The 25,705-nt window shown below is 36.0% G+C and overlaps 1 protein-coding gene across 3 annotated transcripts in view; it reads right to left on the reverse strand.

Moving 5' to 3' along the window:
- Positions 1 to 25,705, reverse strand: part of PMS1 (PMS1 homolog 1, mismatch repair system component) — an 89,398-nt gene that overhangs the window by 3,294 nt on the left and 60,399 nt on the right. For all 3 annotated transcript variants that reach the window (XM_037043765.1, XM_037043763.1, XM_037043764.1), the window contains exons 10-12: positions 9,310 to 9,795; positions 6,039 to 6,169; positions 2,078 to 2,238 (exon numbers count right to left, since the gene is read on the reverse strand). In XM_037043765.1, coding sequence (XP_036899660.1) covers positions 2,078 to 2,238; positions 6,039 to 6,169; positions 9,310 to 9,795 — 778 coding nt within the window. The remainder of the gene's footprint in view (positions 1 to 2,077; positions 2,239 to 6,038; positions 6,170 to 9,309; positions 9,796 to 25,705) is intronic.

A 25,705-nucleotide genomic window follows, 5' to 3' on the forward strand; every position in this document is an offset into this window, starting at 1 on the left:
CCAAAGACTGTTGGGGAATGACAGAACTCCTGACTGGATCCAACACCGATGTTAGCTCTTAGGAGCCCACAATGTTAGCTTTTAGGAGCACCTGAAAATCTTATTCTTCTTTAATCAACTTCTCTTAGAGTGCCGACAGCTCTTATTTTCAAATCTTTTCTACTACACCCAAATCCCCAATGTTTCTACAGTGCCTTCGCTCTCAGTAGATAATTCTCCTTGTCCTTTAGCACATGGATCACGCATGACTTCTGTCAAGTTTACCTCAAAATATTTTTACATTCACTTTCCCTCCGCTCTTTGTCCTTTGATTCAAAGAACAGTTTCTTCTCTCTAAAACTTATATCCCATCTTTCTTCCTGCCTCTTTGGAACATCTGCTCTCCAATCTTTTTATAGTCAGTCTTTTCTACCAAATTCAATACACACACACTAATATCTATTTTCTCCCTTTCACCATCATATCACTGTTTTACCACTACCCCGCTCCCCGACCACTGGCAAATGGATGTCTTCCGTCTCTACTATTGCTCCACTGTGTGTGTCCTTCAAGGTTATTACTGCCACTTAGCAGTCACACCCCTATGGTCTTCTAGTAACTACTACCCTCTAAAAAATGTGATACTGCTTAACTATATTTAAATTTCTTTCTTCCCTTGACTTTTTATATCCACCCCTCTCTTGGTTCTCTTTTTAGTCTTTTATCTTTCTCAGTTTCATCTAATTCAACTTGACCTTAAGTGAAGCATTCCTGTAGTTCTGACAGAAGTTCTCATTTTTCCTAACCATCCTCTTTAAGAATTACATCTACTATTACCTTAACATAATGAGAGGTATAATATTAGCAAAAATATTTATATCTAATCCCAACACTTTTCTGTCATTTCTGAAAACTTACTTCTTCTCAAAGAGTTCTTCAGTACACAAACCACTAACTACAACTCCTTCAATCTTTATTTAAATTAAAACTAACTCTCACAAAATAAACATTTTCTTCTCCAACTCTAGAAACTAGCTATGTTGAACTGCCTCGAATAAGCTGGGAAGTTCCACAAGACAAAGTTTTTGAAGGACTCACAAAATGCTACTGAATACAATCTTCAGAAATGGAAGAAAGTGGACTTCCCTATAGAGGAAGTCTGACCCTCAGAATGCAATGGGCAGACGACGACTGTAGTCTAAAATGAAAACAGCTCATTTTTTAAAAGGGAGAAAACAAATTTTATTAAAGATCAGGCTTAATTTAAAAAATAATACCTTGAGGGATAAAACCTTAAATATGGAGACAATTACTGTTGTTTTCCCATCACTATCATATATTTGGACATTTAAAAGTTACAACCCTCTATCACCTTTGAATTTATTTTTTTAACCAACTGTTACATTCCTCATCTGTGGTAGACACTGCTAGAAAACTAAAATTTCCATTTATTTAATAATCTGTATCAGGGGTGTCAAAACTCATTCTTACCGGGGGGCCAGGCCACATCAGCCTTGCAGTTGCCTTCAAACGGCTGAATGTAATTTTATGACTGTATAAATGTAACTACTCCCTAATAGTTAAGTGAGAGCTCGGTGCTGCCACTGGGTAGAAACAAGGTGCTGGGCCAGATAAAAGAAGGTGGAGGGTCAGATTCGGCCCATGGGCCTTGTGTTTGCTACCTGTGATCTACATCTCTCATTTTCCCTGTTCTCTTTTGCTCTTGAAAAGATCATGGCTTAAAAATTTCATTACAGATCTTTTTAAACAAGTATTTGGTATAAAGGTGGAGCAATTTTGAATCCCTTCCAAAATCAAAAACCAGACAACAAAAAGAACTCCACTAAAAAATGTCTCATAGGTAAGGCTTTTTCCTCAATACATACTCAAGGGATAATGTTACAGTAAGGATCCACAACAGAGTTTACTACAACCAGTCAGTCTTAAAGGAGTTTTCTTTTTTTAATAGTATTTGCTTCTTGTAAACAATAATAAATCCTTTAGGAAATTTACTATTTTGAAACCACTTATTATTTTATTACGAAACAGGTAAATATCTCAAAACCTAAGCCAACCTACATAATGAAATAATGCATACCTCTAAATAACTTATCACTTTGCGAGGTCTACATTCAAAAACTTCTTTTGCATTTTTGTTGAAGATGGCATTAAGAATTTCTTTTAAATCCATCACTCCATAAAATGGAAGACAATTAGCCATTCCTTCTATTTCCAAGTAATTTTCAGCAATGGAAACTCCTAAAAGAAAAAAAATATATATATATATCATTAGTTTAGTTGTGTTTAAATTACATTCCAGAAAAATACCTTAAAAACAAAACCACTGTTTTATTTAGTGAACCTTTGTTAGAATGTAGTCAAAGACAAAGTTTAGTTTCTTTTTTGGAGGACAAATAATAATTTCCTGTAGGATTTCATATTCACATTAAGTCATAAGTGTTCATAGATACCACATGAGCTTTAGATCACTGAATCTCAGTGACTGCTGTTCTGTTCCCTACATTTGTTTAGAAGATTTCTTTCTTTGATGAGAAAATGGAGTCCCATGATATTTATTAAAATAAAACTGCTCTAAGTGTTTTAACAACTGTTGCTGTTCAAATTCCATCCTGCTGGCTTAATATCTAACTTAAAGACATGGATTACTTTAATTTACAAATCATTATAAAAATACTCATACAGGAACTTCTTTCCAGCTTTACTGAGATATAACTAACATTGTGAGTTTAAGATGTACAATGTGGTGATTTGACAGACATATATTGTAAAATGATTACCACCACAGTGAGTTACTTATTAATATATTAGTAATTTGAGGAAATGAAATACTAATGTTTACTAAAAATATTTTACTAGGACAGTGTTTAAAACCGACATGTTATCTATTATTTAACATACTCTGAATAAGTTAATGATGAAAATAGAACTAAACACTAGCTATATGATTGAATATATAATTAGGTAAAATATTTATAACAGCACACATTCCAAAGCATCAAATTGGGTGTTAGAATGCCTTCTGATTTTGGAAAATAGCAAAGACTTGTTTTCTTTGGCTATACATGTATAACAATGTTCTTAATATTGAAGTCTATACAATGTTACCTTGAAGTTAAGAGAATGAGATAGTCCAGTGGAAAATGGTATAAGTTGTAGCTATAAATGGAGGAATTAAAAAAAAAGAGGAGTGATATGGCTCGAAGTGTTTCACATCCTGGTACATCAATGATCCTATCCCTAGTCTATTTCCAGTTACAGACTCATTCCTCGATGTGATGGTAGATGCAACAGCAGTATATTAAACAGAGCAGGCATCCTAATGTTTTCCCCAGGATGCACTTGGAGAGTAGTAGACGAAGATACATAATCATTAAGTGACAAAATACAGAGTTCAATGAACAGAGACAAAATGAGAGTCGGAGCAAGCAGTGGAACCTGAATGGGACTCGAGACAAGGCTTAGACAGGCAAAGAGGAGGTAGCAGAGTAATCTAGTTCACATCTTTTTACATATGATTCTATACCTATATAGATAGATACAGAAATTTACAAAATACCAATCAAGAACTGTTGCTGGTTCTATACCTTTTACAATATGATTTGGTTGAAAAGCCTAAAACTGACTACATTTGCCTTGGAAAATTATACACATTTCACAGAATTACTTGTGGACATGGGTAAAAAGTATTGGGCAACAGATGGGGAAACAGAACAATATTTTAATCTCTGTCTTGCAAAATTCAGATATGGAAAACTTAAGAGACATTTGGAATCATGTAACAATAAATTTTCAAGAAGTTTCAAAAAAAATTCTGTGAAATGCTTCCCAATTTTCAGGGAAAATACTCCAACTTAGTAAGTGTTTTGACAAGTTCTCATTTCCTAAAATACAAAACTCTTATTGATGCAGAACAAAAAGCTATGTACATTAATAAACAAAGTTCTTAGAGTCATAGTCAGAATCTTTTGCCTCAAAACCAGATGTATTCTTCTTGTTTTTCATGTGTCTTTATCTGTATTCAAAGATGTTTGTGAAAACTGGCAAAATGTTGACCCAAAGTTAAGTCCAATACAATAAAACTCTCAAAGTACTGGCATTCAATAGGACTTTAAAAACACTCCCTATAAGCTAAGAGCTGAAAGCATCTGTCAGACTGATACTTACTCAAAAATAAACATGGTCTTGGAATAAACAGGGTAGTTATCCTAACTTTAAAAAAATCACTGTGATGACCTCTTTGACCTCTTTAAAAAAATGGTACCAGCCACCAACACCAAAGAGTTAAATAGAAAAAATACCTTGCTACACAACACACACGCCTTGTTTCACACTGCAAATAAATTTAAAAGATGCTAGGGATCCCAAAGAAGAAAACTTTCTACAAGGACTAAAAGAAATTATGACAAGTCAGTTTAGATCAGAAAGAAGTGCTGGAGGGTGGGAAGAAGAATATCCGAATACCTAACAGTTTTGAAGACCTGTTATTGCTACATACTATGCTAATTGACTGATACAAGCATTTTTTGTCTAGTTGCCCACTACTTCATGAAGCAAGCATCTCAATTTTAATAGGAAAGCAATATAACACATTTATTAACAGCTAGGCTATACAGGCAGACTGTGTGGGTTCAAATCCTGGTTCTACCACTAACTGCCCCCTTAAGCAAACTTAACTTTCTGTGCCTTGATTTTCCCACCTGTAAAACGGGGATGGCAATAGAGCCTACTTCCTAGGGCTATTAGAAAGATTAATGAATTAGTATATTAACATTAAGAGTAGTGTCCTACATAAAACAATTATTGAACAATTACTAGTTGTTATTGCTGAGGAAATATTTAGGCTAACTCACTTTCCCACAAACACAGTTCTTAAATGGCAGAGTTGGGATTTAGACACTGTTTATTCCAAATCTAAATATCCGTGACTGAGGCAGGAGGTAAAAAGTTTAGAGTAGGTACCCTTAAAACTGGAAAAGTCAAGTAAAATTAAAGTTTAGAATACCAAAGTATTTTTAGTATATATCTAAATTTCATGGTTTTGTACATTATTACTATTTTTTGAAACTTACTTTCTTTTCTGGTCTCAGTAGAACATTCCTTTAAAAATCTTTTGGTTGAACTTTGTTTTTATACACTTTGGTCAAGACAAGTTTCAACGTGGCTGGGAAGGGGGGAAGAGTAGGATCACTTTTCATGGTGCCTTTGCACCCCTTGATACCAATGGAGAAAGCTAAGGCAGAAGGCAGAATGGAAACTACGAAAAAACAGAGAACAAGCCACCCAGGAAAACCGAGGTCCCCTAACCAGGATTCTTTTTTCTCCCCACCCAATGAATTTCCATAGCAAACAGTGTTATCACATAGTCTTTTTAGCAAAGCCATGAAATCAAATCACCCACTCTCCAAATAGTAAAAGTACTGATGTTAAACATTTAATTGACAAAACAAGTACATGATTTAAAAAAAAGAAAGATGTGTACTGACTGGTGTGGCTCAGTTGGTTGAGCATTGTTCTTGCAAAGAAAAAGATGCAGATTAGATTCCTGGTTAGGGCATAAGCCTGGGTTATAGGTTTGATCCCTGGTTGGTGCATGTAGAAGAGGCAACTGATTGATGTTTCTCCCCCTAACTTCCCCTCTCTCTAAAATAAATAAATAAAAATAGTAAAAAAAAAGATGCCCATTTTTGTTAGGTCATTTCAGTAAGCTGCATATTTACTTATGCTTCATCATCTAAAGGAGTATTAAATAACGTAGCTAAACAAAGGCGGTGTGAATATTGTGACAAAGGATGGCAAAAATTACAGTGAAGCTACTTGATTAGTTATGAAAGTGAAAATGCAAGGCAACGATCTGACAGAGATGCTAAATGTGCTTATTTCAGACAGATGTGACATGTTTGAATATGACTATTTTTACACCACTGACATACTTTTGGAAAGACAAAAATACACCATCTCTAAATTATGAAACCCAAATGTGTCTCCTGGAACATGATTTATTTTTCCAAGTCAGGAAATATTACACCATATCATCATACCTGGTATCAATTTTATCTTGAAACCATTTGCTGTAAGACGAGGATCAGACAGGTAAGTTGATCCACTGGATGTTTGGTCATCTGCTGTCATTTTATATAAAATCTCTAAATAATGAGATCCATTAAAAAGACTGAAAAAAAAATAATGGCCCTTTAACTTATTACATATGAGAAGAAAATTAAAAATTTATGAAAAAAGTTAATCCAAGGTCCTTTTAAAAATTATTATTACTAACCAAAATACAAAGATATAAATAGCTGTGTAAGGAACTTCACTTTTTTACACTTTTGTTAATATGCTATAGACCTATTACACATAATTTACATAAGGAGGAAGAACTGATATGAGAAAGTTTTTATCTTCTAGAATGTTACAAATGAGATGTAAAGTAAAAAAATGTGCTCTAATACAAATGATCACTTTATTTATAAATGCCATTTATACCTTTAAACAGACACAATAATACATTATCAAGTTACTCAATCGGTCCACCCTACAAAATTTTCAATTGTTAGTCAAGGTTTCTTCAATAATAAAAAGGTAAACATATTACCTTTTTCTCCCAGGAATTTATAAATTTAGTAATTCAGAGCTTGGGAGAGCTTCCTTTAGTCTACTATAGATACGGCATGTGTGCCAAAGGTGGCATATGAGATAGTTCTGAGTAGTACAGGCTTTTAACAAAATTCTGAGATAGCCAAAGATTATCTAGGACACAAATTAACCTTTTATGTTAGTTTTAGGCTTGATCATAATGCTCAAACATGTTTTTACAATAAAGTGTCTGTTGAGGTTGACATGTGAGTGGTTACCAATTTCCCATTTAGTCAATGAATAATTTGGGTGTCTACCAAGTGACAGATACTGTCTTAGTATATACAAGGTACTGTTCTATGTTCCAGTACAAGATTATAAGTTGCTAGCTATTTCTTCATTACAATCCTGTACCCTTGAAAAAGTAAATGCACAGATGTTTTTGCTTATCACCTTTAAAAGGTAGAGGATGCCATGGGTTGTGGAAGCAGACTGTCATAGAGGAAAGCTTTGGCTCCAGATCAGGTGTGTTCTTGCTGGTCTAACCAATATGCAGAAAATTAATCTCAGATTCAGTGGTGATGATGATACAGTGTAGCAACAAATGGTACAGGCTCTACAGTTACTGTCTAGATTGGATGACTGAATCCAACTATTTAATAGCTGTGTGAACCTAGGTAAGTTACTTAACAGTTCTGTTTCAGTTTCCTCATCTACAAAATATGGATAATGGTTGTATCTCTCTCTCATAAGGTATAAAGATCATGAAATCTTTACACCTTGTAAGAGGTATAAAGGGCTTACTTAATTAAGCTCCTATCATAAGGCTCAATAAACATTAACCATTGTTATTACTGAGATCTTACTTTGTATTTTATAGATATCTAAATTATGCTCTTCAGATATAAGCTACATAATCCTTCTTAGAATTCTAGTGAGAAAAACTGAGCCAAATCCATAATTATTGTCTATAGCTCAGTTCCAAAAAACTTAAAATTAACTGTGATGGGGATGTCACATTTCAGAAAATTCCAGACACACCCTAGTTCTTTTTAAGGGAATAAGGGAAAAGTATCACCTATTTGTTTGTATTGTTTTAATACAGCCTAAGGCTGCATTAATTCTTTTTCTGATTCATTCTTTGAAAGTGTCCTAAGCCAATCTACTGTAAAAAAGATGCTAGATTTTAATGATTAATGTTGCCTTAATTATAAAGATAACTTCAACAAATGTTTTTCCGTGTTTTGGTCCCCTTTCTTCCCTTTCATGTGACAAGGTCTTTAACACAAAGGTTTTAATATATTTTATAAATAAATTTTGATTTATTCTTAGAAGTCTGAAGCATAATTATTTAGTGATGTGTCCTGGAGAACAAATTCTAATTATCTTTATAATTTCAGGTTTTTATCTCCTTTTGTTGTTCACAATTCTCTTCTACCTGTGTCAGACTAAAAAAGAAACAGTATAAAAAAGGGGAATATTAATGTTATCAGATATTCATTTTTACAGATAATAATATCTACATACAGGATATGAAAATGAAATTCCCTGTTTTATAATCTATTAATAAAATTAGTTCAGGCAATAATAATAAAGGATGAAACCATTAAGTGGGAAGGTTGACAGAAAACTTTAAGGTGGGGGATCAGGAGCTGAATCCAGTGATAAGTGCCTTTTAATGTGATGAAATATAAAGCACATAGCACCATCTATTAAGCAGTCTTACCAGAAAGTAGAACCTAAAACCATTCAATCCTCCTGAGCTAACTTTCATTTAAATACAGGAGAGGGAAAAACAAGTTGACTACCATCACAAGGGAGGAAAGAGACAAAGAGACAAAACATTCCAATGAACAAATGTCAGAATCCACAAAAAATGGATGGTGTGGTATTAAAAGAAATTTGTGAGCATTACAAAATGTAGTAATTGATTTGTTTAGATCCAAATTAAAAAATTTAAAGCTATAGAAAAGACATTTTGAGATAACGAGGAACAATTCTGAGGAATTATTATTGCATAATTATGACAAAGGCATTGAGATTAGGTAATAAAATAGCCATTTTTTGAGAGATGTACACTGAAAGATAGGTAGAAATTGTTCTAAAATACTTTAGCAAAAGAAAGAAAATAAGCACACATATACACAAGTCCAGACACAGGAAATGTGGCAAAATCTCGAATATTGTTGATATAGGTATTCATTGTTTAATTCCATTCTGGTATATTTTTAAATGTTAATGATTGCACTATGAAGAAGATTTATGTTATCCTAACTTCAAAATTAGGATAAGGAAGTCACTGATGTACAGGAGGAGAACTGAACTTCATATTTATGAACTGTAGAACTATGTAGAATATTTTCTAATTATTTATTTAGAAGAAATTAATTCCACTAAAAATTAGAAATAAAGTTTTTTAAAGGTTTAAGTGAATTTCACTTTACTAAAAAACACCTTCAACTTTTCAAAAATTTTTATGTATTGATTTGAGAGAGAGAGAGAGACAGACAGACAGATATCAACTTTGTTGTTCTACTCATCCACGCATTTGTCAGTTGACTGCTATATGTGCTCTGACCCGGGATCGAACCCACAACCTTGGTGAATCAGAACAATGTTCTAACCAACTGAGAAACCTAGTCAGAGCAACACTTTCAGCTTTTTACCTTCAATTTCTAATCTAGTATAGATTCATGTCTTTAGAGTTATTAAAAAGATTATATTACTTCACCTTACCTCTCTGTTAATATAATTGGTTTTTCCAGTGGTTCTGCAGGAAGCTTATGATTCTCAATAAGTCTTTTAAACAGCAGGGCTTCTTCCACTCTATATGGATTTAATAACATTACCTCTGTTTTGGATGTAACCAGCCACGCATCAGGAAACTTGAGATTGTGGATCAAGCAAAGTTCATCCTTTTCTTCTAATTCAAAGTTCTTGTATTTCTCAAAATTTTTTTTAAAATTTTCCATAGAAAAGGGAATTTGAACTATTTTAATGTTTTGGTTCTTTTTTTTTTCAATTTGGGACTGAAAAAGCTCATCAAGTTTTGGCTGATTAGATAATGACGGTTTCAACTTGTGTTTCTGTGCTAAATTCCACGAGCTGGAGGGCTTTATCTTTTTCCTGCTATCTTGTAATGAGATTTGTGACTCCTGTTCAGTGGCTCTCTTGATTTGCCTATTATATCGTTCCAAGTCTTTAGCAGCCCTCTCTTCATATCTATGAATAGAGATAAGATAGAGTAATGAGGCTGTAATCAGAAATATATAAAACATGAAATAAATTTTATAAAAAATATAGTTGACATTCCAGGTCTGGTAATGATGAAAGCTAATATTGGACTATCCCTCCCACATATACTATATATATAAAACCCTCCCATATACGAACAAAATATAGGTACCTTTTATCTATAAATATCTATCAATATCTAAATAAATAAATTTATCTATTTATTTAAAAGATTAGTACCTTTTAAAATAGGCAGAGAAGAGTACCCAAAAGCAGGCATAAACTGAAATGGGTTCAACTCTTAAAGAGAACCACATTTATACAGCCTTTATTCAGAGAGCAGTGCTCAGCATTAAGGGAGAAGGGCAAGAGTTCAATCAGAAAGCTGCACACTTATTCACTTGAGTCAGCAGAACACAGAGCTCTTTGCTTCCAAAACAACTGAAAATTAAAAGAGAAAATCCCATGTATGGAAACCAAGAGGAAAACAATTGCTAGAAAGATAAGTGAGCTAAACTGAGATTTCAATGGCTACTCATTGCAAGAAAAAAAGAGTTTGGAGTTTGAATTCCACAGAATTACATGGTATAGTAAACACTTTGGGCTTTCAATTAAAACTGAAGGAGGACCACATCTTAAGGGTAAGGAAAAAACTGTACTGAACTATGGAAGCTACCCTAGGACTAAAGGCAAAATTTAGTCTCCCCAACAAAGTATCAAACAAAGCCTTCACAAGCTCAAGGTGATCTCTCAATAATTGAAATGACTGGCAGAACAAAATACAACATTTCAGAAGAAAATAGAATCCAGAGTTTTCGGAGTTTCCGTTGTCGATTATTTGTGTATAATCGGCAACGTATCAGTCACAATGTCGATTATACACAAAGCTATCACAAAGCTACCAACAATAAAACAGGAAAATAAGAGTCCTGGTCAAGAGAAAAAGTGGTCAGAAGAAACCAACCTCAAGATGACTCAATGTTGGAATTTGCAAAGAAAAAATTTAAAAATAGGTTTTTATAAATATTTAAGGACTTAAAGAAAAATGATTATAATGAGAGAATAGAAGGGGGAATCTCAACAAAGAAGAAAAATTATTAAAAGGGCCAAATGAAAACTAAAATTTTAGAGCTATAAACACAGTATCCAAAATGAAGAATTCACTGGGTAGGCTTTACAGAAGATCAGAGATGGCAAAAGAAAGGGTCAGTGAATAGAATATACATCAATAAAAATTATCCAATCTAAACAACAGAAAAGTGATTGAAGATGACTGAAAAAACACCTTAGTGACCTAAGGCACAACCAGCAACCCAGCATATATGTAACTGAAGTTCCAGATAAACAATAAAAGTGAGGGGGAAAAAGATCTGAAGGAATTATGGCTGACACTTAACTAAATCTGGAGACACATATTTTACACAGCCAAGGTCAGTAACCCCCAAGCAGGATAAATACAAAGAAATCCACAGCTAAGTATATTATAATCCAACTGCTGGAAAAACAAAAATAAAGATAAAATCTTGAAATCTGTCAGAGAAAAAAAGAGGTATTACATTCTGCTGAAAACCAAAGGTAAAGATAATATCCTAAAAGCAGTCAGAGAAAAAAACACACTACAAAAAATAAAAATGATATAGACATTTTCATTTTCATGCCTGCAACCCAGGCATGTGCCCTGACTAGGAATCGAACTGGTGACTGTTTGGTTCACAGCCTGTGCTCAATCCACTGAGCCACACCAGCCAGGGCTAAATTATATTCTTTTAATTTGAAGAAAGCTGCTTCCCACAAAAAGGAGGAAGAGAGGAATAAAAAGTAGATGACATAAACAAAGCAAGAAAATGGCAGACCTAAACCCAACCATGCCAATCATTACATTACATAGACTAAATATTCCTATTAAAAGGCAGAGACTGTCAGACTGAATTTAAAAAGCAAAATCCAGTTATGTGTGTCTATAAGAATTACACTTTATAAAGGCACAGACAGTTTGAAAGTAATAGAATGGAGAAGATACACCATGCAAATGGTAAACATAAAAGTAAGAGTAATTATAGTAATGTAAAATAAAATAAATTTCAAAACAAGAAATAATACCACAGATAAAGAGGAACATTTCATAATGACAAAAAGGACAATCACGAATGTGTGTGCACCTAACAACAACAGAGCTTCAAATTATATAAAGTGAAACTCACAGATCTACAGGTAGAAATAAATCTAGAATCGTAATTGGGAGATTTTAATACCTCTTCCTCAGTTAACTGACATACTAAATCAAAGAATAAAAATCAGTAAATCTACAGAAAGTTTAGCAATACTATCCACTACCTTGACTTAATTGATATTTTGGAATATAACATGTAACAACTGCATAATTCGGATTCCTTTTAGGCATACATGTAACAAACATTCATCAAGAAAGGTCGCATGCTGGGCTTAATCCTCAACAAACTTCAAAAAATTGAAATCTAACACTGCACCTTCCCTATTCATGACAAAATTAATTAGAAATCAGTAACAACAATAAATAACATTCAAATACAATAAATAAAAACTCAAATATTTGGAAACTAAACAATGTGGCTTTATTTATAATAACATCAAATTGGAAATAACCCAAAGGCCCATCAACTGAACACTGAATAAACAAATTGTGGTATAGCCAGGCAACGCATAACGATGTTTTGGTTAAAAAAAGACAGCATATACGACAGTTAAACTGGAGGTAAAAAATTCCTGTGCCTTGTGATGTAGCAGTTGCTGTCATGTCATAGTGGCAACACATTACTCACATGCTTGTGGTGATGCTGGTGTAAACAAACCTACTGTGCTGCCAGTCATATAAAGTACAGTACATGCAAATATGTACAGTACATAATACTTGATAATGATAATAAATGACTGTTACTGATTTATGTATTTACTCTAGTATACTTTTTATCATTATTTTAGAGGGCACTCTTTCTTCCAAAAAAATGTTTGCTGTAAAACAGTATGCCAAGTTGTACTGTCAGCAGCCTCATACATCTTGTATTTATCAAGTCTCCTGCATCATTCTCCTTTGTACTTGATTTTGTCTTATGTTTTATAAATTTAATGTAGCCTAAATGTAGTGTTTGTAAAGCTTACAGTAGTGTCCAGTAATGTCCTAGGCCTTCACATTCACTCATCGCTCACCCAAAATTCTATTCATGGTAAATGTCCTATATAGGTGTACCATTTTTAATCTTTGATACCATATTTTTACTATACCTCCTTTATGTTTAGACATGTTTAGGTATACAAGTACTTACCACTGTGTTACAGTTGCCTGGAGTATTCAGTACAGTGACATGCAGTATAGGTGTGTAGTCCAGGAACAACAGGCTATACTATACAGACCAGGTGTGTGGTACACTAGAGCAACTGGTTTGTGACACAACAAAATCACCTAACAAAGCATTTTTGAGAATACATTCCCACCATTAGTAGTGAATGACTGTATATTTATAAAATTGAATATAACTAATTTATTTAAAAAATGAACTATATAGATTCAACAAATATGATGACAATCACTAAAATATTTTGTGGAGAGGAAAATGCTAGGTATAAAAGTACATACGATTTTATACATATCAAGTACTAGCAAAAGTAAGCTAGTATGATGGAAATCAAGAGAGTGTCTGCGTATTGAGATCGGCTGCTAAGTGGCATAAGGTAACTTTCTGAGGTGATGAAAATGTTCTACATATTGGGATGGTGGTCACATGGGTGTACACATGTGAAAATGCAATGAACTGTATATGTGGTTAAGATCTATGCATTTCACAGAAGCTATATTTTACCCAATTTTAAAAACCATTTAAGGAAATATTGAAGGCACAGGCACTAGAAAAACAACAAAATAGTCAATTCCGGATCTGTAGAGTTCCTTATATTTTTGCTATTAATCAACATGGATTAAACAATTCTTTGAGCACCATAAAAGAAAATTTACATACATTAATTAATACTCCATTTATTAATTAGGTACTTGTAAAACTGAAGTTACTATAACAACATGCAAAATAAAAATTATGATTAATGGTTTCAACTTTCAGCCAAGAGGTGTAGGTAGGTACACTTTGCCTCCTTGCACAACTAAAAGAAGGACAACAAATTTAAAAATAAAAAGTAACCAGACCTGCCAGAAAATCAAACTGTACGCCTCTAACAATCAAGGAGTTAAAGACACATTCATCTAGATGGATAGCAGGGGTGGAGACATGCAGCTGGGGTGGAGAAGACTCCTGGCAAGGCAGCAGCTGGAGGACTCTAGCAGGAGAAGCAGTGGCTGGTAGAGCAGGTGGCCCCACATTTGCATGAGAATAAACTGGAAGTAACAACTGGGGAGGAAGACAGATCGTGAAACTCAGGGTTCTAGTGCAGGAAAACAAAGCCCCAAAACCTCTGACTGTAAAAACCTGTGGAGGTTGAGGCAGCTGGAGAAACTCCTAGTCCCATAGGACAGTGTGTTGGAGAAATCCATAGGGTTCTAGAATGTACACAAACCTACCCACCTGGGAATTAGCACCCAAAAGTCCGAATTTGCTTGTGAGTAGCAGGGGAAGTGACTGAAAACCAGCTGAGAGCTGAGTAAGCAGCACTGTTCCCTCTCAGGTACTCCCTCATATACAGAACCACAATGCAGTGACCTGGGTTGTCCCACCCTGGCAAATACCTAAGGCTCTACCCCTTACTTCGTAACAGGCATGCCCAGACCACCCCCCCCAAAATAGTGCCCAAATGAAAGAACAGATCAAAACTCCAAAAACAGAACTAAACGATGAAGAGATAGCCAATCTATCAGATGCACAGTTCAAAACACTGGTAATCAGGATGCTCATAAAAATGGTTGAGTATGGTCATAAAAGAGAGGAAAAAGTGAAGGCTATGAAAAGTGAAATAAAAATATACTGGGAACCAACAGTGACGGGAAGGAAACTGGGACCGAAATCAATGGTTAGAACCAGAAGGAAGAAATAAATATTCAACCAGAACAGAATGAAGAAACAAGAATTCAAAAAAAATGAGGAGAGGCTTAGGAACCTCTGGAATAACTGTAAACATCCCAACCTCTGAATCATAGGGGTGCCAGAAGGAGAAGAGGAACAGCACAAGATACTGAAAACTTGTTTGAAGACACAATGGAGGAAAACTTCCCCAATCTGGCAAAGGAAATAGACTTCTAGGAGGTTCAGGAAATTCAGAGAGTTCCAAAAAATTTGGACCCAAGGAAGCACATACCAAGGCACATCATAATTAAGTTACCCAAGATGAAAGATAAAGAGCGAATCTTAAAAGCAGCAAGAGGAGAGAGTTACCTACAAAGAAGCTCCCATAAAACTATCAGCTGATTCTCAAAAGAACCCTTGCAGGGAAGAAAGGGCTGGAAAAAATACTCAAAGTCATGAAAGGCAAGGACCTACACCCAAGATTACTCTATCCAGCAAAGCTATCATTTAGAATGGGAGAGCAGATAGAGCACTTCCCAGATAATATCAAGTTGAAGGAGTTCATTATCACCCAGCCTTTATTATATGAAATATTAAAGGGACTTATCTAAGAAAAAGAAGATCAAAACTATGAAAATGATAACAAACTCACAACTATCAACAACTGAATCTAAAAAACAAAAAGGAACTAAGCAAATAACTACGACATGAACAGAATCACAGAAATGGAGATCACATGGAGGGTTAACAAAGGGAAGCGGGAGGAGGAGAATAGAGGAAAAGGTACAGGGAATAAGAAGCACAAATGATAGGTAGAAAATAGACAGGGGGAGGTTAAGAATAGTATGGGAAATGGTGAAGTGGAAGAACTTAAATGTACGATCCATGGACATGAACTAAGGTGGGGGAATGCTGGTGGAAGGGATGGTACTGGGTGGAGGGGAATAAAGGGGAGAGAAAAAAAAGGGACAACTATAATAGTATAATCAAAAACTATATTTAAAAAATTAAAAATAAATTTATAATGGCTACATAGTTGATTGAAAAAATCACTCAAATAAATTGAACAAATCCAAACCATGTAATTTAATTCAAAGGTACAAAATAATGAGCATTTAAAAATTTTAAAATTATACTGAGTTCTAGGACAATTGTTATCTCAACCTTTTTCTTAAAAATTGAGATGCCTAGGTCCAACTCTGTTTCTAATGCTCCGGACCTAGGTTAAAGTCAGGCAGTATTGGTTTTAGAGTTCATGGTTGATTCTAATGCATACCCAGAACTGAAAACTACTATTATTGTGTTTGGCAAAGTGCAGTGACTAAGAGCACAGACCTGAGAGACAGACTCCCTGGCTTGGCTTTGCCCTGCCCCTTAGTAGCTCTACAAACCTTGGCAAATCATTTCATTTTCCTGTGCCTCAGTATGGCTAATTTACAGCTATTTCATAGTTTTGATGTGAGGAATAAAATGTACTAAAATGTCTCAAGTACTTAGAATAGTACTTAGCACATAGTAAATCGTAACATTTGCTATCATTATTTTTTATCAAAAAACAAAATAAAGGGAACACAATCTGACTAATGGTTAATGATTATTTAATCAATCTTGTTAAATTTTTAAGAAAATTCAGTTTTAAATTTCAGACTTGAGACTGTTATCTTTTGTTTTAAGAAGCTTAAGAAACTGGCTGAATTCTAAACATTTTTAAAAGAGAAATTTGAATAGATTTGTGTTAGAAATGATTATTATTGGAAGAACTGTATTAAACATTAAGTGAAACTAAGAGACAAAAGACCATACAGCATGTTGTATACTTTGTACTTACTTAGTACATGTTTGTGTAATAAAAAAAATGTTAAGAATAAGAATGTAAAATAAGAATGTTAAGGATAAGAATGTAAAAAAAAGACCTTGTTTCTGTAAACTAGATTAAAAAATGCCTCTTTTGGTTATTTACCATGTCATATTCATAATCTCTTGCATTATTTTCTCTCATTTCTCCTTAGAATCTGAACTTCTGAATTAGCTATATAAACACATTATTAGTTTACTTTCAACAGTACTACAATTAAGTATTTTTAGCTCTTGGACACTCAAATTCAAGATTTCCTGTATAGAGGAAAATGAGTTCAAGATGATGGTCACCATTTGTAATTAATTATAAAGTGAAAATTTTCACATATGGTACTAATCTTTTGATTTACTCAAGAACTCATGTTATTAGTTCCTTGAAAAATATAAAAAGTTATGTCCAAAGGAACATTATGTGAATGTTAAGTAAAAACAGCTGCTACCTTTGACTTAATGTCATTAAGGGATTTAGTAACTTAAATGTAAAATACTAATTCTAATTTGACAAATAATCAATTAAAATGATGTTTTTTTGTGACTAAAGATTACATGTAATTATAAAGTTTATTTACCATTTTCAACGAATACCCTAATTAGAATTTATTCGTAGTTATTTTGAGTAGCAGTATGTTCATACCCACTTCAAGTTACAGTTCAAGTTAAAGTGACTGATACCCCAGTGGTAGTGCACATGTCTTAATCTGGTTTCTAACCCCCTATCGAAGAGAAAAACAAGGCAGGGGAAGGGAGGGACCCAGAAAGGAAGAAATGAAAAATGAGAATACCCCTACTCTACAGTCTCTGTCCTAAGTTCTCAGCAGGAAAGATTGTAGTTTTTTTTCAAACTTTTTGTTACGGTTTCAGAACCCTTCCATGACCTGGCCTGCCTTCCCCATCTTCCTTTACCACACTCCCCTATATTCAGTTCGTATCATAGAGGGCATCTTTCAGTTCCTGAATAACACCATTCTACTTCTAGTTTCTGGGCCTTATTACATACTGTTCCTTCTACCTAGAAAATTCCCTATAGCATTCTGACTGACTTCTATTCAGGAAAGCATTTTCTGTCCCACAGATGAGATTAAGACCACCTATTTAGGTGTTTTCGTGATTCCCTATAAACACTTTTTTACTTTAAAACTCATCGCATTCTATGATTACTATTTTTTAATTCTTTTTCTACCTAGACCGAACCATTTATAAGTAGAAAATGTTTATTTACAACTGTATCTAAAGTGACTAGCCAAAGTACATAGAGCCTTATAAAAGAATGCTTACAATATGTATTCCCCAATTTAAGGAAGGAAAGAGAGAAGAAAGGGAGGGAAAGGACTGTGAAAGGAGGAAAGGAAGAAAGAAAAAAGTGAGGGAAGAAGGAAGGGAAAGAAACAATAAAATGGAACAGGGAAAAAAAGAAACAATAAAATGGAACAGGGAAAAAAAGAAGCAAAGTGTTAGTGTCATATCCCTAACACTTATGTAGAATTTAGAATCATGGAAAGAATTCCAAAATAAAGACTACAAGTGGTAATGTTATTAGTGTGACATTTTTGTTTCACCATCTCATTAATAATGATTTTGGACACAGCCGATCATGGTCTCAACGCCCTTGGCTCTGGAAAATTCTAACACAGTAATGTGTGATATAGAGGAAGCTCTCTGCTTTTAAGATACCTATATTTTCTTCACAAGCTTCTATTTCTGGTCTGCAGATTAAATTTAACATTGACAAAGCAAATAAAAATAATTTCAATCACAACAGAGAAATTTCTTTTTCACAGATGTAAAATCTGATTGACATCACTGACATCCAGCACACTAACTATGTGCCAGTCATTTACCTTGTATCATAACACACAATCTCTTATTTAAACCTCACAACTATGGGAGATACAGTCCACACATTTTTACAAAAAGCTAGCAGAGAGAAAGGGGTTAGAATGTAAGTACAGTTTCAGAGGTCTGCTTTTGACCAATACTGGCTCTTTGTCTGCCCTATAGTGGTAAGATAGAGAAAATTTTGGATTCCAGAATATTGCCTGATGACAAACTTTCAGGTGAAGCCTATTAACCATAACCCTTGTTCCCTAACACCTTGGGACCTACAAGGAGAAATAATGCTGACATTCCCCTCAAACTAGAATACTTGCTATTGTGATGCTGCACAGTAATAGCTATCTTAGGCCGTTACACTGTCTCTAGTTCCATGAAAACCAGAAATATCTATGCTTTCATTTTTGTTCACTGAGGAAGCTATCAATTCATCACCTCCTTGGCCAATGCAATTCAACGTTTGTGGGTTTACATAGGCCTGCAACCAAGACTACTCTACCCAGCAAGGCTCTCAATTAAAATAGAAGGTGAAATAAGGAGCTTCCCGGACTAATCTTTGCAGATAATCTTGCACTAATCTTTGAAGATAATTCCTTGTGACCCTTATTTGCCTCTTAATTCAAGTAGAGAAACATGACAACCATCCACACTGGAAAAAAGTGTGAAAAGAGAAGTCAATTTACATTAAGTTAACAAAATCCCAGCTGATATGAAGGTTGGAAGACAAAGAGTACACTGAAAACAGGTGGTAAGGAGATTTTGTAGGCCACTGGGAAGGTCTCCGGGCTGTGGGTCAGAGACAGCTGCTTTCCTGGGAGCACTGGAGTAGAGCAGGGCTAGTGACAGACATCGAGTGGCTCCCTCCCCTCCAACAGCAAGGAAGTCTCAGACCTGCACCAGCAGAGACCTGGATGCATAAAGTCACTGTGGGGATAAAAAGGCAGTAAGTGACACAGAGCCTGTGGCGTACCCAGCTGGGGTAGTGGTCCCTGGCTGGCAATAGTACCAGGGAAAATGGAGAGCTGGGTGACACCTGGAGCTGGGATAAGAGATGGGCTCTGACTCAGATAGACTCTGGGCTGGTCAGAGAGGTGGACTGTGTGGAAAGCCCAGTGCTTGTTAGGAGTGGCAGGCAGCACCTCTCAAAAAAAGAACTGAGCAGCTATGCAGGGACCTCCCGTAAGCACAGTGCAGGGCCAGTGAGGAGGGAGGAGAGGGGGCGTGATTTGCTCCCACTCAGGGTGCCTCCTGGACTGATAGAAGGGTTGAAAAATAAGGTGGATTATTGGTGCCGGCCTGGTGCAAATGTGCAGAGTGGACAGTGTGGGCCACACAGTGTTCTGAGGGCATGGGCTGGAAACTGGGCACCTGTAATTATTTGCAGTCCAGACTGAGCCTCAACCGTTTTGGAACTATAGGAAAAGAAAAAAACTGAGCCCAGCCCCCTTCTGTCTGCAGGATCAGGGAAGGCTTGCAAAATGGGCTTGGCAGGTTTAAAATCAGCAGGAGGCTTTTTCCCCCCTTTCAATAAGACCGGGCGGGAGCTGTGAGAAAACCAGAGACAGATCCAGAAAGAAGTCAGACTGTGAACACCAACAGCTGAGACAAATTTCACCTTGCTATCTGTCAAAACTTGCACCTTTTTTCTGTTTTGTTTCTTAGCCTTCGTTCTATCCCAACTCTTATAAATTCTCTTCCCTCTTACCACAAAAACACATTTTTCCTTCTTTTAGTCATCTCTTATTTCCTTTGTCATATAATATCCACAATCTCTCTTTGCCTTCATTGATTTTAGTTCAATTGTAGCTGAAATTGCTGATATGGTAGGGGGATTCTTTTTGCTGCCATAGGTTTGGTTGTCTGATAATACTGCTTTGTTAACCAGCACCTATAAAACAGGATACCAGACAAGGTGGGAGTTGTGAATGCCAGTAAACACACTGGAGGGGAGAACCCACTAACAAAGGAGACACCAGCAGGTAAAGCCCAAGTACAACAAGAGAGCCCACACAAACAGAAGACAGGGCAATCCTAGAGCATCTAGAAAAGGAGATCAAAGACACTGTACCACTGAGTCCCACAGAACCCCTACCACAGAAGTTCTCCCTGTGAGGACAGCTGGCAAAGAAGAACATCTGGAATTGTGGAAACAAACAAAAAGAGTCACCTAAAATGGGAAGACAAAGAAGGAACCCATAATCGAAAGAAAAGAAAGATTCCTCAGTAAAAGAGTTAAATGAAATGGAGGCAAACAAACTATCAGATCCAGAATTCAAAAGAATGGTTATAGGGATGCTCAAGGAACTCACTGAAAACGAAAAAGAACTGTTTGGAACTATAACAATATGAAAAAGGAAATAGAAGCTATAAGTAAGAACCAGGAAAAATGAAGAATACAATATCTGAAATTTAAAAAATATACTAGAAGTAATTACAAGCAGGCTGGATGAAGCAAAGGACCGAATTAATGAGATGGAAGACAAGGCAGAAAGAAATATCCAAGAAGAGCAGCTGCATGAAAAAAGACTCAAAAAATATCAAGACAGCTTAAGGCAAATGCAGGACAACACGAAATGCTAGAAGGAGAAGAAAAGGAGCAAGGGATAGAAAACCTGTTTGAAAAAATAATGGCAGAAAATAACCACGCAAGTTCAGGGACCACATAGGGTCCAAATAAGGATGAACCCAAAGAAGCCTACTCCAATACACATCACAATAAAAATTCCAAGTTTTAAAAACAAAGAGAGATTCTAAAGGCAGCAAAGGAGAAACAGGAAGTAACATACAAGGGAGCTCCAACAAGGCTAGCAGTTGATTTCTCAACAGAAACACTACAAGCCAAAAGGAAATGGCAAGAAATATTCCAAGTAACGAAAAACATAGGCCTGCAACCAAGACTACTCTACCCAGCAAGGCTCTCAATTAAAATAGAAGGTGAAATAAGGAGCTTCCCGGACAAAAGAAGCCTAAAAGTATACACTTCCATCAAACCAGCACTGCAAGAGATGCTGAAGGGACTGCTTTAAGAAGTGGAAGAAAAAGAGTAAGAGAGAGAGGAACATAGGTACAAAGGAGGAAAAATGAGTAAGTATCTATCAATAATAATCTTAAATATAAATGGATTAAATGCTCCAATCAAAAGACACAGGGTAGCTGAATGGTTAAGAAAACATGACCGTCACATATGCTGCCTACAAGAGACCCATCTCAGAACAAAAGACCTACACAGACTGGAAGTGAAGGGTTGGAAAAAAATATTCCACAGAAAAGGAAAGGAAAAAGAAGCTGGTGTAGCAATACTTATATCCGACAAAACAGACTTCAAAACAAAGGCCATAAAAAAAGGCACAGAAGGACACTTCATACTCAAGAGAAAAATCCATCAAGAAGACAAACATTATAAACATATATGCACCTAACATAGGAGCACCCAAATATATAAGGAATATCTTGGAGAACTTCAAGAAAGACATAGACAACAACAAACTTATAATTGGGGATTTTAACACCCCACTGTCAACAATGGATGTATCTTCCAAACAAAATATCAACAAGGATATTGTGGCACTGAGCCAATGCCCTAGATCAAATGGACTTAACTGATATATAAAGAATCTTTCATGCCAAAGAAGCAAAATACACATTCTTTTCAAATGCACATGGAATATTTTCAAAGATACATACACCACATGACAGGACACAAAACAAGACTCAACAAATTCAAGAAAATTGAAATTATATCAAGCATTTTCTTGATATAAGACCACAAGGGCCTGAAAATAGAAACCAACCTCAAGGAAAAAACTCAAAAGCATTAATATATATATGAGAATTGAATAGCATTATTATTAAACAATGAATAGGTTAACAATGAGCTCAAGAAACAAATGACAAATTTTCTGGAAACAAATGAAAATGAACACACAACAGTCCAAAACCTATGTGATACAGCGGAAGGCAGTCCCAAGAGGGAACCTCATAGGATACAGGCCTACCTAAAAAAGAAACATTTCAAATAAACAACTTAACCTAACATCTACAAGAACTGGAGGAACAACAAGAAACAAAGTCCAGAGGGAGTAGAAGAAAGGGAAACAAGCAAGATCAGAGCAGAATTAAAAGACAAGGAGACTAAAAGAACAATTCAAAGGATCAATAAATTCAGGAGATGGTTCTTTGAATAGTTAAACAAAATAAACAGGCCTTCAACTAGACTCATTAAGAAAAAAAGAGAGATGGTCCAAATAAACAAAGTCAGAAATGAAAGAGGAGAGATTTTAACTGATACCACAAAAATATAAAGAAGTGAAGAAATTACTACAAACTATATGACAAGAAATTTGGAAACCTGGATGAAATGGACAAATTTCTAGAAAAATATATTCTTACAAAACTGAATGAAGAAGCAGCAGAAAGCCTAAACAGACTGACAGCTGGTGAAACTGAAGAAAAAAAAACTCGTGGCACACAAAAGCCCTAGACTGGATGGTTTTACAGGAGAATTTTATAAAACATTTTAGGAAGAGCTAACCCCTATCATTCTAGGACTATTACAGAAAATCCAAAGAGAGGGAAGACTTCTAAACTCTTTATGAGACATCGTCCTAATCCCCAAACCAGATAAAGACACAACAAAGAAAATAACTACTGGCGAATATTGCAGATAAACATAGATGCTAAAATTCTCAACAAAATATTGGCAAACCACATCCACCAATATATTAAAAAGATTATACACCATGATCAAATGGGATTTATCCCACAGATGTGAGGGTAGACAATATTCACAAATCAATAAATGAAACACATCAGATAAATAAAAGGAAAGACAAAAATCACATGATCATATCAATAGATGCAGAAAAAGTATTTGATTAAGGTACAGAACTCATTTATGATATAAACATTCATGTCCACTCTCACCACTTTTATTCAACATAGTATTGGAAGTCCTAGCCACACCAATCAGACAAGATAAAGAAATAAAAGGTGTCCAAAGTGGAAAGGAGTAAATACTGTCATTGTCTGCAGATGATATAATAGTGTACATGGAAAACCCTATAGACTCCACCAAAACACTACTCGACCTAATAAGTGAATTTGGCAAAATAGCAGGACACAAAGTCAATATTAGGAAAACAAAGGCATTTTTGAATACCAACAATGAAATATCAGAAAAACAGAAATTGGGGGAAAAATCCCATTTGCTATAGCAACAACATAAATAAAGTACCTAGGAATAAACCTAAACAAGCAGGTAAAAAACTTGTACTCAGAAAACTACATAACAGTGAAGAAAGAAATTAAAGATGACACCATTAAGTGGAAGCATATACTGTGGTCATGGACTGGAAGAATTAACATCATTATCAACTTGATGATTTCCGGCCAACACAGAGGAGTAGGTAGACACACTTTTGCTTCCTCGTACAACCAAAAGGACAAAAACAAATTTAAAAACAAAAAGGAACCAGAACTCCCAGAAAATTGACCTGTGTGGAAGTCTGACAGACAATCAAGGAGTTAAAGAAGGCACACTCATCCAGATCGGCAGGAGAGTAGGATAGGTGGCCAGGGTGGAAAGGATTCATGGCAAGGTGGAGGCTGGTGGACAAGGCAAGGCAGTGGCTGGAGGAGTAGGTGGTCCCATATTTGCATGTGGCTAGACAAAGAGGAGAAACTGCGAAGTGAGACAGACCACATAGCCCAGGATTCCAGCACAGGAAAATAAAACCTCAAAACCTCTAACTAAAAATCTGTGGGGGTTGAGGCAGTAGGAGGAACTTCCAGCCTCATAGGAGAGTTCACTGGAAAGACCCACCAGGTCCTAGAATGTACAAAAAACCATTCACCCAGGAATCAGCACCAGAAGGGCCCAATTTGCTTACAGGTAGTGGAGGAAGGCTCGGAAATCTGGTGGAGAGGTGAGCAAGTGGCACCGTTCCCATTCAGACCCCTCCCCACATACAGTGCCAAAATGCAGCCATGTGCGTTGTCTTGCCCTGGCAAATACCTAAGGCTCTGCCCCTTATTATGTTAACAAGTGCACCAAGACAAAAAAATATGGCCCAAATGAAAAAACAGATCAAAGCTCCAGAAAAAATACATAAGCAATGGAGAGACAGCCAACCTATCAGAAACAGAGTTCAAAGCACTGGTAATCTGGATGCTCACAGAAATGGTTGAGTACGGTTGCGAATCAGAGGAAGAAGTGAAGGCTACGCAAAGTGAAATAAAAGGAAAAGTGCAGGAAACCAACAGTGAAGGGGAATAAACTGGGACTCACATCAACAATTTGGAACAAAAGGAAGAAACAAGCATCCAACTGAAATAGAATGAAGAAATAAGAATGCAAAAAATGAGGTGAGGCTTAGGAACCTCTGGGACATCGTTAAGTATTGCAACATCTGAATCATAGGGGTGGCAGAAGGAGAATAGGAAGAACAAGATATTGAAAACTTAATTGAAAACATAATGAAGAGACTTCCGGCCAAGATGGAGGCTTAGGTGGAAACACTGTGCCTCTTCACACAACCAAGTTTAAAGACAACAAAGTTTTAGTAACAAAAATGCAACCAAAACACAAAAAATTGAACCCTACAGAAGTCCAACAACAACAAACCATTCATCCAGATCAGTAAGAGGGGCAGAGTCAGTGGCTGGTAGAGCAGGGTCCCGCAAGAAAAAGCAGCCGGACTGGACCGACCCAGGCGCACAGGCAGCTGCTGGCAGAACCCAGGTGTGGGGTGGCAATGGGTGGACCCAGTGGGGGCGCAAGGTGGCTGGCTGACCGCAGTGAGACAGACCGCGCAGGCTAGGGCCCCAGCGATGGAAATTAAAGCCTAGAAGCACCAACTGGAAAAACTCTCGAGGTCGAGGTGCCAAGTAGAAGCTCCCAGGCTTACAGAGAGTTTGTTGGAGAGACCCACAGGGTCCTGGAGGGTGCACAGGCCCACACACCCTGGAGCTGGCACCAGGGGGACCTGGTTTGCTTGTGGGAAGCTGCAGAAGGGAGCGAAATCTGAGAGAGAGCAGAACAAACACCATTGCCCCCCTCTGACCCCGCCCCCACATACAGTGTCACAACCCAGCAACTGGGTCACCCTGCCCTGGTGAACACCTAAGGCTTCGCCCCTCATACATAACAGGTGTGAACAGACTAAAACACTATGGCTTAAACAGAAAAACAAATCAAAGCCCCAGAACCAATACTTTTAATCGACCAAGAG

This window comes from Sturnira hondurensis, unplaced genomic scaffold, assembly GCF_014824575.4.
Source record: "Sturnira hondurensis isolate 20B ecotype Veracruz unplaced genomic scaffold, ASM1482457v3 Scaffold0004136, whole genome shotgun sequence".
Lineage (NCBI taxonomy): Eukaryota > Metazoa > Chordata > Mammalia > Chiroptera > Phyllostomidae > Sturnira > Sturnira hondurensis.